This window comes from Thermobia domestica, chromosome 2 (genome assembly GCF_964235325.1).
Source record: "Thermobia domestica chromosome 2, izTheDome1.hap1.1, whole genome shotgun sequence".
Taxonomy (NCBI): domain Eukaryota; kingdom Metazoa; phylum Arthropoda; class Insecta; order Zygentoma; family Lepismatidae; genus Thermobia; species Thermobia domestica.
The window spans coordinates 10,130,533-10,147,263 of record NC_137455.1 but is presented as its reverse complement, the minus strand read 5'-3'; the positions used below and the strand labels follow the sequence as shown (position 1 = coordinate 10,147,263).

At 38.0% G+C, this 16,731-nt stretch overlaps 1 protein-coding gene across 13 annotated transcripts in view; it reads right to left on the bottom strand.

The window, feature by feature from the left end:
* Positions 1–16,731, bottom strand: part of Fak (protein tyrosine kinase 2 Fak) — a 414,892-nt gene that overhangs the window by 153,418 nt on the left and 244,743 nt on the right. For all 13 annotated transcript variants that reach the window (XM_081738434.1, XM_081738449.1, XM_081738452.1 and 10 more), the window contains one exon: positions 7,408–7,539. In XM_081738434.1, the coding sequence (XP_081594560.1) occupies positions 7,408–7,539 (132 nt within the window). The remainder of the gene's footprint in view (positions 1–7,407; positions 7,540–16,731) is intronic.

The window sequence follows — 16,731 nt, the reverse complement described above, 5'->3', positions numbered from 1 at the left end:
TGATTTTCTCACCCAAACGTCGCAGAAGGGTGTTAACATGTTTATTTTCACGTATTAGTTTATGTCTATATCCGAGTGTTCTGAATGAAGGCAAATTTTTGTTCACTTATCCCAACGTAGAGTAGCTGTGTAGCGCCACGAAGACAGTAGAGAATGGGCAGTAGTGCTGCTCAAATTCGAAAAATGATAGTAGGTCGAATAATGGTCTCGAATTCGAATAATGGTCTCGAATTCGAATAATGGTCTCTCCTAATATGCGTTATTAGATTACTCGAACAAAATTCGCTATTCGAACAAAATATTATTATTCGGATAACGAATAATGATTAGAACAATTGTTCGAATACCGAATAATTATTCGAATTTTGAAAAAGAATATTCGGATATTCGAACAGAAATAAAATCATCCAGATAATTCTAACACAACTAATGTGTAGTAGAATAAGAAGTTTCTTTCCATTGCGATTCAAAAAGATGCACAGCAAACTGGAAAATACGTAACAGTGGTGTACATTGACAGCTTGTGCTTGACGATTACGATTATTAAGAGTGCATGCCTTTCGTAATTAGAGCTTACAACAGTAATTAGGGTAGTTACTCATCACTATGGGTATTTCTAATATTATTGTGAGATTACTGGCTGAAAAGAGAGGTTCCGATGCATCGCCTTCCTTAGTTAACAGCTCTGTTTTGACGCAGCGATTTCCTGTTTTAATACTCTTCATCAATTGCAACCTTTCGTCTTTCCCTCTTTTTCCCTCCACCGTACCTTCTATCACGTCCTTCATGACAGTTCCTTCTCAGCCAGCGTTCCAACCACTTTCTCTTTTTAACTCTCTTACTATTACTAAGCCTCTTTTCATTCGTTTTCAATTCCGTGCAGCCAACTTTACTCATTCTTCTTCATACCCCTATTTTGAAAGCTTTCAGTCTCTCCTTATCGCTTTTGGGTAACATTTAGGTTTCTGTTTCATAAAATACAATTAGTGATGACCACGAGACGAGATGAAAAATAAGGTTTTCTCGTTTAGTCTCGTAAGTTTCACAAAAGTTTCGTCTCGTCTCCATTCTCGAAGAAAATTTCTTGTCTCGTTTTCGAATTTATGTATAAAATTTATGCCCTTATTTTTCTTAATTTCATGTAAACGTTATTAGAATCCTTCTGCTTCTGAAAGAGGTGCACGAAGAGTGTGATACAGACCTAATAACATTTAAATCATATTTACTATAGAAATATAATGTAAAATGGTTTGCGTATCTTTAAACATTAATACATACTCATCATTGTGTTCGTACAATCACATTATCAATTTATAGTTTTTATACACTAAAACAAATGAAATCTTTAAGTTTGACGTCCCACGGTTATGCCAGTTAGGCTAAAGGAGACGGTGATGATAAGAGATGAATGAAATGGTGGAATGAAGAAAGTGGAAGGAAACGGGAAACCCACGAGCACGGTGTTTGTCCACCACAAAGTCCACACGGCGGGAGCTGGGATCGAACTAGGGACCCTAAGCACCGGAGGTGAACGCTCTACCTTCGCGCCTCCCCTCTTATGCACTGAAACAGTTTGAGATCTGACATGGGTGAAACAGAGTTGGATATGAGACTCCTGAAATTTCTGGTTTCGTTGTCGAGACGAGAATTGTAATGCTTGTCGTCTCGTCTAGAATTTAAATATGCAGTTCTCATCTCGTCAGAAAACACTAAATACAATACTCAACACGGAACATTTTATGTATTTTTCCAAAAATTGAAAAAAAGAAAAACGCTCTTCTTGATGCTTCCTTCCTTGCTTCTATTTCACGTTCTACCTTCATATCTTTACTCACGATAGGCCTACTACCTGCTTCCGAAACCCAGTCACCTGTTATATTATTTTATATGGGGAGGGGAGACGGTGGCTCAGTGGTAGAGTGCTTATCTCTGGTGCGTGGGATCCCTGGTTCGATCCCCACCCAAGTAAGTTTCTGATGGACAACATTGTGTCGGTGGATTTTCTGGGAGCACTCCCGTTTCCTTGCATATTATCATTCACTTGCCTTAATCATCGTCTTCCTTAGTCTAACAAGCACAATCGTAGGAAGTTAATTGAAAGATTTCATTTCTTTTTTTTCTTCCTATATTTCTTATTTCATACTTGATACAGACAGGTATTTCATCTCATATTCTTTACTGTTCTTCCTATAGTTTTCTAACATCTTATCATCAATAATTTTCTCTCCAGATTCTTCAACAAGTGTTGTATCATCTGCAAAGCGCATGCATCCGATTCGTCTGCTTTGTACAGGATATTCTTGACTATTTATTGGGTAGATACGTAAGTTCGTGTGGTTCTTATATATGTTATTTTTATTCTACTGTTCTGTTAATTCCAATGCAAATACACTATAGACATAACATTAACATATTCTACGAGTGTGACAATGCATTGCATACACTTTACTGTCATTCACATTAACTCACAATCACTCAGTGGTGTATTAAGCTCCACTATCTATGACCTTTTGCCAACGTTCAGGTAGCAGTGTAATACCTCGCCTGTAGAACTGTTTTGGTTTTGACTGGAAGAAATAACGGCAATTGCTTCATTCCCGTACACTGCACAAATTGTTGCAGCCATTGGTCAAGACAAGCCATTGGTTATCCATTGGTCAAGACAAGCTTCATCAGGGAACACTTGCCCTGAATGTGGTTAAAGAGAGAGTGGACAAGATAGAAATCTGAGGGAGGCAAGGTCAAGGGAATACGGAGGATGAGGTAGTGGTTCCCAGCCAAGTTCAACAATCACATCTTTGGTCAATTTCGCCGTATGCGGAAGAGCATTATCATGGAGTAATATGACTGGCTGTCCCGGTCTTTTGTTTTCAACAGCAACAGCAAGCCGTCTTAGCTGGTCACTATAAGCAACAGAAATAATCGTTACGTTTTTCGGAAGAAGTTCATGGTGAAGAATATCATCTTTCTTCCACCAAAGATACATGATGTTCTGTGGATGGCCAGCATCCTTGGCACGGGGAGTTGTTTTTTTGATGGGCTGAACCACTGTTTCCTCTTCTTCATGTTGACATACAGGCACCATTGCTCGTTACCTGTGACACTGTTAGAAAGGAATGCTTTGTGCCTATCACATGCCAACCAGTGCCGGGCAAGCAATGACGAACAGATGTTTACTCGTTTGTTTTTGTTACTGTCACTTAACACATGTGGTACCCATGTACCCAATTTCTGTACCTTACCCATCGAATGCAAATTGCGTACAATAGTTGACTGTGATCACATTCAAAAACTTGCGCCATTTCCCGTGTTGTTTAACGAGGATTCTCATGAAGCAACTCATTCAAGCGATTTTCGTCAAAATCTGAAGGTCTTCCAGAACGGGGATTATCAGACAAGTCAAACCGTCCTGCTTGAAAGCGGGGGAAACATTTCTGTGCTGTTCTTTCAGCAATTGCTTTATTTCCGAACACTACACAAATTGTTCTCGCAGCTTCTGCTGAACATGATCCTCGAGTAAACTCGACGAGTAAAATGAGACGGAAATGATAATTTTTCTCAACTTGACATTCCACATTAGTTTGTCTGAAATACATACAAAAATACTTTCACAATCAAGAAAACCTGTTTCACAACACAAACTTCGAACTACGGTGAAACAACGAAATAACGATAAACAATCGCATCACGCCGCATTGCTGCCAACTCAAAAGAAAACCGTACGAACTTATGAATCGACCTTATATTTTAGACAGATATTAGTTCGTTAAAGAGTCATCGATACTTCCATTCCAACTCAATCTTCTTTAAACTTCTATCAACAATTCTCAATTCATTCGGTCAAAAGCCTTTTGTAGACGAATAAACACATTTCCTTTTAACATAAACTTGTCACCGATTTCTTTAATAAGTCAATAATATCTGTTGTGCCCTTGCCCTTACTTGGCCCAAACTTGTCCTCCTGTGTCTTCTCATTTATTCTTCCATACAACCTTCTATTATTTTCTTGGATACGACAGCGTCACTGACGCCTTCAAGTGTTGTCATGTATCTCACTACAGAACACACCGAGAAAAATCCGTTATCTGGACAGCAGTATATTGTATAAATATACGAAATCCATATGTTTACTATGGAAATATGTACGGAGCATGTTATCCATATGTTACATACGTACTGCCTTTTTTCACACTTAGATGTTACATCATGCTGCTGCAGAATGTCCGACATCTCACAGTCTTCCGTATATTACATACGTCAGCGATATGTCATATACGTCCATCTGTATGTGAAATCCTGATGGCCTATATACAATTTTTTTTTATATATATATGGAAAGTACGTTTGTTCGGAACATTTATAGGAAAAGTAAGTTTAAAACATATGTTTTCAGTTATAGGTTTGCTGCAAGATGTTACATAGAGTCATAGGTTAAGTCCAAAAATTATAGGATTTACACACGTAACCTACGTTTTTACATCACATACGTTTCTTTTTCTCTGTGCAGGAAGAAATTACATTTTCCCCTATATTCTTAAAATAATTGCATTTATGTCATACAGGTACACTCGTGTCCAAAATTATTGTCGCATGTCTATAAATATGTTGTTGTAGAAATATAATTTGATAACGAATTCGCCCGGTATTTCTCATAATGTTATTATGTGTATAATCGGTAAAGACATGCATGTGGCAAATTTCATGTCAAAAGAGCAGTAAATAAGAACAATAAAACGAAAATAAAACTTTCTTGTCCATTTAGCAACATTTTGTTTTACTCATTCTAATTTTCGTATTTATAATTCTTTTCCTATGAAATTTACCACAAATATACATTGCCCGATTATACACATAGTATCAGTATTAAAAGTGCCCTGCAAAATCATTATCAAATTATATTCTTACAAGAAGACAGTTATAGACATGCGACAATCATTTTGGACATAAATGTACCTATCCCGATTATCTTTCCATTCCTATCTCGAACATAGTTTTTTGAAACTCGTTCTGAATTATCATAAACGTTTACTCATCTTCACTTACTATACTGTCTTCTTCCATATAACAATTTATATTCCTTCTCCAAGATATTGTGGTTCCCCGTAGTGATCATTCACCGAGGATTTTTCACGTAGGCTTCTTAAATCACAGACCTCACAAAATCTCTTCTGAATTGTTCTATGAATACCAGCAGAAATTCGGAAGTATATATAACTATATTGTACACTCATACTCCCTATCGTCTGCTGTTGACAATCCCTACCTCTCGAAGCTAATTTTTAAAAACATTTACATCTGAAGTTCTAATGGTGTAATTAATGAGGCAGCCTCGTACTATCACACAAACTGCCGATGACACAGAGCGTCACAAGGGGAATATGATGATCATAAAAGGGGGCTTAAGCACTCTCCCCAAACACATTTCATCTTCGCATCAATTCTCCGATTATCCACCAACACCAACAGAGGCGATGAAGAAGGGTTGGCCTGACTATGAATGATAACTCATTTACGGCGTCGAGCACTGCCATCGAAATTTCCAATTCAAATCGAAATGAAGCGATCGAGAAATGAAGAAACGCCTTCTCCTTCTTCTTTTTCGTTCGGAGCATCGGTGGCGGAGAGAAAAGTAGGAACAAAGATAACGCCCTCCCACTTCAAATACACGATTTGCTCTTTTGCAAGGTTTGCCATTAGACCTTCGCTTTCTCGCCAGAGAACTTTTATTAATCTGGTCTGTCTTCGGTCGATGATCTTAATTGAAAATGAAAGGTAATAGCGGAGAGCAAGAGAGGAAATACTCTAATTACGACAGAACCTTCGCTTTTGGGTAGATGGCACAAGTTTCTTGGAGACGGTGGGCAAGAGCTGATCGTACAAACACCTACTATCAACTACGGTACATATGTCGACCTTTGGAATTGCTTTTAACTACAATTACTGTGATAGCAATGTACACTTATCTCAAACCATGAACAGAATAACTGTTCACAAGCTTTTTCAGTATCGTTATCTTGCAAGATTTTACTGATCAGTAATTCTTCACTTTTCCAGATGGTGACTCGGTAAACTTCGCATTACTTACGAAATATATTAAAAATATGGCCGCGATATATTATAGGTAAGCTAAAGGACTATTGTCAAAAATAATTATGAAGTTGACATTACAGACTGGTTTAAACTTGCGTCTATTTGATGTTTGAGGGAAGAATAGATATTGCCACACGACATGGTGTTACCTAACAAAATCTGTTGATACTGATTAGTTGTCATTGATGCATGAGCACTGTCGATATAAGAAACTGTTCGAGTTACACTTCTCGCTCTCTCAACCTTAAGATTTTCCTGTTCGCTTCTAAACTGTCAAAAAGACACAACAATTTAAAGTGAAGTATGATTTCATTTGAATAAACTCTTGGAAGTTTAGATAATATAATAGACAGAGAATAATTTAAATTTAAAAAATAAATCATAACATTTTTCTTACAGTACAATTCCCTTCTCTAATGGGAATAAATGATCAAATATATATTCACTGGATTGGATATGTGACACCCTCTCAATATATTGATGTCAACCGGCTCGATTCGGCTCAAGCTAGCTCGGCTGGGGTGAGCCATCGACTCGGCTTGGTTGGGTTCGGTCCAACTGAGCCGAGCGCTCGGGCCGACTCGGTTGTGTGAGCTGTTGGCTCGGCTCACTTCTCGGTTCGACTCGGTGGTGACTGAGCCGTCAGCCGAGCTGTTGACAATACTATCTGAATATGGAGAAGGTCTCGTGGAATGGACAAGTCAACAAATAAAACACAGTTCTGACCAGAGCAGAATGAAATATATTAAAAACTATACTCACAATGTGTTACAGTTTCAAGGACCTAACGTCCTCTTCATCAGACACAAACACAGACAGTGTGTTTGTGTCTGATGAAGAGGACGTTAGGTCCTTGAAACTGTAACACATTGTGAGTATAGTTTTTAATATATTTCATTCTGCTCTGGTCAGAACTGTGTTTTATTTGTTACGCTACTTATCAGGGACAAATCAAATAACAGCCGTTTCCGGTAACAAGAAAAGTACCAGATTCAATAAGTTGCAATTTCAGTTCTAATAATTATGGCTGCTAGGAGAAGAAAGCAGGCTGGTATATAATTTACATTTACAATCACGAAATACGTTTTCTAATCTATTTATTCTTTTAGTTTCTTTGTATCGGGAATTTGGACAAAAAATAGTTCTCTTTTTTGTTGTAATATACGAAACCAACCCTTGTTATTGTTATATATGGTATATTTCTTTGGAGCTGAGTTGAAACAAATGATGTCGGAAAGTACATCATCCCTGACCAATTTATTACTGCCAATCATATAGAAAAAGAAGAAAATATGAAATACATAAAATGGAGCTTACCTGATACATTGTGGTGTCTTGATGCAGCCAGTACACCTCCCCCGTAGGCGGATGGTGGAGACGCATAGCGTAAAGGTGTTGATAAGCTCGCTGACCCGATGACAATCTGCTCGTGACGAGATTAATGATGCCCTGCAAAGGAAGAGTGAAGGAGGTTGGTTAGTTTGCTGACATACGCCAAGAACTTTGTTTCCTTCCCGTTTGTGCTTTTAGATCTTGGCTTCTCTCCCTCCACTTGCTCACTTTATGTGACACAAACTGTGGAAGTTTTCTTGGTGGATAATCATAGGGTTACTTTGGGCGTAAAAGGGGGAACCCAGGGAGTTTAGATTTAATGGTGCGTGCACTTGAGAAATTCGATTTCACGAGCGCTTCTGGCACGCACTTTGCCTTCTTGGAAAGACAGCCATTATTTCCTATTCAACATAAATGAAAGAATTGCTCAAATAGAATTTCTGCCCAGTGAGGAAAAGTTTCTTATCCCACTCAGTTACAAGGCAAAGGGAGAACTTCTAATGCAAATATAATGATAGGGCTACTGTCTGATTCTCTGACATGCACGCTCTAACTGTGGATAGATCCTTAACAATTTCAAAAACCAAGCCAAACAAAGGATGTTATAATACTGTGTTCGGGTGAGTTAGATGAAATAACCACTGATGTCAGTCCATCAAGGATTTCAACTTCACGTGTCAAATCGGTATCATCTTTAGTATTGTAACGGTGATTTCGTTGACTTTGTGGCTTTTAGAAAAACCAAGCTTGAATCTTTTTTTCTTTTCTTTCTTTTTTCTTTTCTTTTGAACCTTCATGGCAGTGATTTGGATTTTTATACGTTTGTATGCAGACACACCAAAGATCACGCCGTTTCCCATTCACTGGCGATCAAAAGCTGACAATTGAGGTATCCTAATTGTTCAAATGTAATAAATAATTATTTTATTAATAGCCTTCCAATAAACTACAATACACATGTATGAAGCTAGTTATTTCTCACGTAAAAATCCACAAAGTGTAGCTTAGGCCTGCTATACACTATGAGATAAATCCTAGTAAATATTTAAGGATTTATCTTCGGAAAAATGTTACGATATTTCGTACAAAATCCTACCCTTTTGTGACATAGGCGTGAAGATTTTTTCCCTATCTAAACTGATTACGTGCTTGAGAAGTTCAAAATGCATTTCTCACGAAATATTAAACTCACAGGCGCAGCGCCCACATGTTTGGATTTCTTGTGAAATGTTCTTTCAAAATTATATTTCATAAATTTGCACCAGGATAACTACACTCGTGTTTGTCAATTGTTAAATTGCACACCTCTAAAAAGAATCATACTTTCTCTCACCTGATGTCGCTTAAATTGAAATCTTATGCATTTTCTTTCGGAAATAAAGCGTGCTCTAAAGAAGAGAAATTTTATAGGATTGTTTAGACGATAAGAAATGATATGCGATCTGATGCCATACACGTTGAGATTTTGACTCTAGGAAAAATCGTAAGAGAATTTCTAGGATCTAACCTGGGTCCGCTCAATGTTGTTTTCAATTTGGCCTCGTACCGTACCTTCAAATGCCGGCCCTGCTTACCTCCGACGCAAAGAGCTTCAAATTCAATGAAATAAAATTATGCCTCCCGATTTATCGGGTACCTCCCATTGTTAAATTCTACAAATTATCCCATCATCTTTCACCTGTGTTTACCCATCTGTTTCCTGTAGACTACAGAACATAACTGAGAAACGTTAAACTAAATATTTCATTTCAGATTTCATATGATAGGTTCTTTAAAGAATTATAACAAATTATTAGTACGAAAAAATGTACCTAAAAGACTCAACTGACATCGTAATAAATTTCGTAATTTTATCCCGTTACACGTATTTTTACTGCAATCATGACTTGTTATCTTTTAGTGAATGTCACTGCCACAGCTGAAGCTAAAACTATATAACAACACACTCGAAGTTGTTTCCTTCCCGTTAAAGTTTTCTTAAAATAGCTATGAATCAGAAAAGTGCTCCTCGCCACCAGATAAACGCGCTGGGCGATTGGAAAGCCTCAAAGCCTCACACTAGCCATGCTGTGTTATGCGATAGAAACCTTTCAAAGCATCGTTAAATGTTTATATCCTACAAACACATTATCCAACACAGGATAAGGCTATCATTAAACGCTTTTTACTAGGCCTTATACCAACTTCAGTAATAACGATAGAAGAATGTGTACATACACTTAAAATGGACATATTCATACGGTTTTATAAAGGAAAAGATTTCCAGTAAGTAAGTGAGTCATAAAATGCATGAATCTTACGATACGAAAAACAAAGTTTATCACATGACACGTAAATGGAGCATTTAATACAAATATGTGTGTGTAAAATAGCAAATTGTACCACTGGATGGTGCTTTTGTTCTGGTGATTCGTTAATTTCCTTAAAGTCAATAAAATAGGCACTTAAAGCTTTTTTTTCGTGTGTGAACATAATTTAATTAATTAATGGACTTAAGTGCTGTACCTACTCATATTTTAAAGTATTTTTTGTTTTTGATTTTGTTTAGATCCATACACCAACTGAGTCAAAACCTGAAAATAAAAAATAACTTTGTGCTATCTATAAAACTGTAAGCTTATCTGGCAGGATTTGACATATGGAGTTATTGACATTGAAGTAACATAGTGTCCCTCCTCTAAACGAAAAGTAAACTCCCTGGCACAGAGCCGAAGGCCTCCTTAAGCAATCTACATATTGAGGTTGGGAGATAAGTGGTCAGCATATCGCGAATCCTGCAGCCGTTGCTGTTGTTTTCTACTCAAAATGAATATGAAATCTTTCAGTTCAACGTCCCACATTATGCCCGTTTGGCTAAGGGAGACGATGGATTAAGGCAAGTAAATGATGATGGAATGAGAATGTGGGAGGAAACGGGAGTACCAGGAGAAAACCCACGATGTTGTCCACCACAAACGTACTTGGTCGGAGATCGAACTAGGAACCCCACGCACCAGAGGTAGGCGCTCTGTCAATGGAGCCACCCTGCCACTCCCTTTATTCAAGTAGGTCCCTAGTTCTTCTTATGATGTTGGGTAAACGCCGAACTATGGACACTGTCTCTCTTCCTCCAATGGTATCTATCCAAGTACTAGTCAGCCACCGCACTAGACTTCCGTATTCTCACAGGAACCGGTCGACAGAACGGTTGCCTATGACGTCCTTTATTACGTCACTTGGGATGCCCACAAGATTAGACGAGACAAAGACATCACAATAGAAGCAGACACCAGTTTCACTCAATTCTTGTCTCGTAGGCGATCTCACATTGAATTAAGTGCATGCGAATACTTAATTGTGTATTCTGCAAGACTAAGAAAATCGAGGTACATCACTATAACGGTAGCTGTAGGGGTCTCTATGGGCCGGAATTATTAGCCCGGGCCCTGAATTTATAATGTGATGCCCGACCTAAGTTCGAAATATGTTTTAGCCATTATGTCCGAGCTCGGCCCGACTTTGTGTGATGATTAAATGAGCCCGAATTACATAAACTTAACGCAAAATTGTATTTTTATTTACAACACTTACTGGTTTAATTTTGCAGTTTAAAAGCTTACATGAGCTTAAAGCTATAGAAGTTCCCTCTCCAAAAGTCATTTATATAAATTCCCTTCCCTTAGCCTCGGTGCATAATTAAAGATTTCATTTCATTTCATTTCATTTCATTTATATAAATTCTCATGGAATGGAAACATGAATACTCCAAATATTTAACATGAAATGTCAATGTGTGCAAATTCTTACGCAAATGGATGTGTACTGAACTAACTCAGATAGTCTTCAAAGCAGTCATTGTCAACTACTGTGAAGAAAAGGAACACAATCCACATTCTGGTTGCTCAAACTTTCGCTCGCAGATAAGCCAAGTATGTTTATTTCTGTTACTTTTCTCTTCCACTGCACAAATTAGTTTTACTCTCAATTGCACAATGATAATCAGATTTTTAGTGTGGGCGTCGCAAGTTACAAATTTAGATATAATTTACTTTAAAAGTTCTCCAATGGTTCGATAAATATCGTTGTTAGTCCGATAAAGTTAGGCCCGAGAATATGGTTGTATATTTAAAAATGTTCGGCCCGAGCCCGAAGTGATCTGTGCTTTGTAGAGCCGAGCCTGTTTATAATCAATGCAACTACTGCAAATCTCTACCTCATTCATTTCCCCTTCTGTCTTATTTTGTGATTTTTTTTTCTTTCTTTAAACTGGGTGTAGAAAATTTATAAACTTTTACGTTTCGAAATATATTTTGTTTGAAATACTCGATTAACAACAAGCAACATTTGAATTAATAACGCAAAAGCAATATGATAATTTTGGAAACCATATAATATTTATACAATCCTAATACACTATTTTCCACAATTTTAGGCCCCAAGAATCATGACATCACTGTGCACACGTATTAAGGCTGTACAAGCAGGTTTCGAATCTTTCTCAATGTCTTACTCGGTAAATCCCGGATCTTTCCATTATTCACAAAAGAAATTGTGAGAAGCGCAGAAAACAGAAAGACGCCAGAAACAACAAAATAATCACATGTATGAAACACTACAAATCTGCACGTACTCATTCTCTCCATATCATTTACATGCTTGTATCACGTAATTGCCTAGCTAGTTCTATATTCCCATTCTCACTTTCAACTAAGTGAATTTCCCATGTAATTGTTCCACTACAGTTTTCAAAAGACTAAACAAATACACGTCTCTAAGAGATACGTGGGATCCAAACACGTGTGCTTCCCCAGGTTCGATTCTCGGTGGAGGGACATGTGTTGGGCTAAATTGTATAATCATGTTTCATATATGCTCACTGCAGAATCGGGACATTCAGCGGCAATCAAACATACAACTGCAATAAACGTACATTGTAATAACATGTGTTGTCCAATAGTAGGGTAATGTTCAAATTCCCTATCAATGGACAACACATGTTATTAAATCTGTGCAACAAGGCAACAAACAACGTCAGGTGTGTATATTTGGTATTGTTGATATAATACAACATGCTTATTTAACATCATATACATACTATCAGTGATGTAACTAAGGGGGAGGGGTAAACGGGGCTTGTGCCCCGGACGCCGGATTAAAGAGGGCGCAGACTGTTTATTTTCACTATAAGGCAATGAAAGGAGTTTTAGCAAACTGAAGATCATAAGAAATTACCTCATAAACTTAACAGCACAACAACGACTCACCAATCTTAGCATCATATTCATAGAGCATACGTTAACTTCAAAGCTATCTTTTGAGGACATTGTAGAAACCTTTGCAGCCAAAAGGGCCTAGTTCCAACTATTTGTGTTTTCATTTAACTTACATCGATTTAAGAGATTTGCAAAATGTTCAAGTATAATACCCGAGACAACAGCTTGACTGTTTGTCATAATTAAATATTCTATTATAAGGCAACAGAATGTTGATTCATTCTACACATATGCACATCCCGATATAATTTCAAAAACATTGTGATTTGCAGTTATTATGATAAGATTATAAGAATATGTCAAGCATGCCACTCTCAGATTATTTGGCAATTAAATACTAATTAATTTCATATTTTATTTTGTACTAAAAATTAAATTACATACTGCAATTTTGAAATTAAGGTTTACCACTTGAGGAAAAAATGGAATAAAAGTATTACTGTGTGATGCCAATATCAGGTGTAGTCGGGGAGCGTTTTTGGTTTGGTTGGTCGGAGGAGAGGGGCGCTAAAGCGAGTTCTTGCCTCAGGTGACAACTACCTAGTTGTGTCGAAGCATACTATCGATAATACACGCTTACTTGGATAATAGCCCTCCCTGCTGGTCTAATGGCTTGCGCATGCGCCTTTTATGCATGCAGTTCCGGCTTCGATTCCAGATGGGAGACCATTGAACACGTTACAATGGATCAGGTTCCACTTTAACATTCGAACGTCCAGGATTCTGTGCAGAACGCTAGATGGCCACGATGGACAATTTATCCTTGATGACATTTTATATCCTTAAATAAACTTTGAGGATACGACATTATTAATTTCTGTGATTCCTATCTCTTTTATCATCATGTCGCCAAAGCCACGTCATAACCTGGAAGATAAAAGGTTCTGGGCCTCAGAGTAAGAGATAGTTTTGTACAGTTCATACTTAACTAAATTTCGGTAAACGTTAGATAGGTTTTCCTTTCATATCAAGACTGTAAACCAAACTTGTGTATGTGTAATATGTATAATAAAGATGAATATTATAATTGGGTAACAATAAATAAGCGAAGAGGCTCAGCGGTAGATCGCTCATTTAATAATGCGAGGGAACATAGATTTAATCCCAGATCATGTTGAGTGTGATGGACAACATTGTATTTGTGGGTTTTCGCGGAGTTCTCCCTTTCCTCCAACATTCTCATTTCATGAATTCTTTTCATAACCATTCACTTTCATCGATCACCCGTCTCCTTTAGCCTACAGGCCATAATCGAAGGACTTAAGACTGAAAGAGACTATCGTAGACAGTACAAGGGATCACGCACTATAAGTTTCAATTTCGTCCGGTAGATGTCAACCACTTTAGGATGTTTGCTGCCATCTAACGGCGAGATTTGTAACTTCTCCTACATTCGTCTCAATAGCAGAAAATGGAACTGCCGTTAAAGCTACACTCATTTGTTAAGATATTAAAGAACTGGGGGATAATTGCTATCTATCTACTGCGATTCAATATATCGTGTGGAGTGACGTACGTACGTAAGTACTGATATTACAATATTATGTCCTCTTATGCGATCTTAATAAATATAGATGATATATTGAATGTGTGTTTCCGTTATTTCATACTGTATTTTTTGGAGGGAGGGGGGCAATAATTAAGATTCATGTTAACACTTGTCCTTCTCTGCACAAATTAGGATTAGAATTAGGAATTACATTCTGGGCTTTCGGGATCTATGGCCATTGTTAGCCGGTCACGAATGAAGGATGATGTTGCTCGGTGATCACAATATCCGAGGAAAGGGAAGGAAGAAAACGGTCAGGGACCTACATGTCCCAGCGAAATTAAAATACCGCTAATTTTACATTAATTATATGATATTTTCAAATAGATAAAAGATAATCGAAATGTGGAACAAGAGCGCCCTAGACAATATCATTTTACATGAGAAACCGTTATCACGACTCACTTATCTGCTTTCGATTTCGAGCCATTTTGAAAATCGGCATTTATTTTCGCGTTTCTAAACAGCTGAAAACATAAAGCCACTAGATGACTTGTGATAACGGTACCTCACGCAAAATAATATTGTCTAGGGCGCTCTTGTTTCACATTTCAGTTATCTTTTATCTATTTGAAGATATCACATAATTACTGTAAAATTAGCGGTATTTTAATTTCGCCGGGATGAAGTCTCTTAAGTATCATCCCTGCATTTGCCCGGTGTGAATGAGGAAAATCTCACACAGGATGGCTGGCCTGAAAAAGCTTTTACACTTATTCGACCGAGCGTTTCCACCAGGAATCGAACTCGGGACCGCTTGCACCAAAGGCGAGAGCGTTAGCGACTACGCTACGCGGGTTCTGCATAAATTCTTCCCATACTATTACTGCTTATTGGCTTTTAATAACTGAAGTTAACGCTCCTCCGCAGAACAACAACACTGATTCCGTTTGGCTTCCCTGATATAATACGGTATCGGTAAGTATTTTCGTCTATCCGTATCCACTATGACTAATAAAACGAAGCCTAAATCTACATTGTCAGTATCTACGTTTTCATAATTTTGTGACATTCTTTGTTTGTTCCCCTATGGAACTCGTTTTTGCGTTAACAACGGAAAGGGGAAACAGAAAATAAAACCTCCAAAGCGAAAATTTCTCTCTGACTATATATCATGAATATAATCTCCCTCACCAGCTAAATCTTTTACGACGCGAGTTGATAACAATTAAAGCTAATTGAGCGTAACATCAGTGGGTTTAATATTAAACTGAAATCCTCTAAGTTTAATTTTGCTTTGCTTTAAAAAATCATACTAGCCATTTCTTCAAATAACAAAGTTACGGCAACAGTTATCTAACTTGAAGTACCTTGGATTACTGCAATTGAGCTAACACCCTGAAAAACCTCAATTGAATCAACGCTTTTACATGCAGAAATAACAGCAGCGAAAAGCCTTGCCATTCGTCGTTCCGCACTCTTCTTCTATAATCTGAGACTACCATGACACACCTTATCTCACCCACAAAGAGTCATCGAGCGTTAATATTAAGTTATATGAGGGGGAGCCAATGGTCTGTGGGACCCCCAATGCATTGGATGGAGGATCTGGTTACGTAGTTGGCGTCCTTATGGATGACTCAATGCCTTTCAAGGGATCGTGAAACGCTCAATAATCTTCCCACATGGATCAGGTTTCAAACAGACACCCTTTAATGCAATTTAGTTCTTTAACCAGTAGATCAAAGTCAATACAGGGTTTGCTTGCGTAAATATATGTTGGCTATTGGCTAGTAGTAGCTCATTAGGCTGCACTCTGAGCATTGCTGATTGTTTTCTTCAGTGCACAATTTTCTGGTAACCAAGCACGTGTAATAAGTCAAACCATTAACAAGAAGGTACACTCGTGTTTAGAATAACTTGATCATATCCTCCCTTTGAAAACGCTGAAACTCAATTACAGATAAAATCGCTGGTTTACATAGCCCAGTGATCTGAGTGCACGTACTGACAATTCAACGATCTGCTCGTCGTGGGTTCGAATATCACTTAGGACATGAGTGTTTTACTGGCGCGGGAGACCCCGATTCGATTCCCGGCGGCAGTTTATGTGGTTCGGATTCCACGTTAATCAGTAGGTCCACGTCTCATATAGCTTCGCTGCTGAAAGGGACTCAAATTCAAATCAAATGAATGTTTTTACTGTGCTTTATCCATTGATATAAAATGAAATCTTTGAGTTTTACGTCCCATGGTTATGCCGACTAGACTAAAGGAGACAGTGATGACGAGAAATGGATGAAATGGTGGAATGAAGAAAATGGGAGGACCCCGAGGAAACCCAGGGACACAGTGTTTGTCTACCACAAAGTCCACTTGACGCGAGCTGGGGTCGAACCAGGGACTCCACCAGAAGTGAACGCTCATCCACTGAGCCACCGCGCCCCTTTGTCGATTTGTATGTCAACTTGTACAATTACTGTGAAATTCGAAATAATTACGAAGCATTTAGGAGAAATGGTGCAAACGCCTTTCGCGGGGGAAGCCTAGGTTCGATTTCTGGAGGAA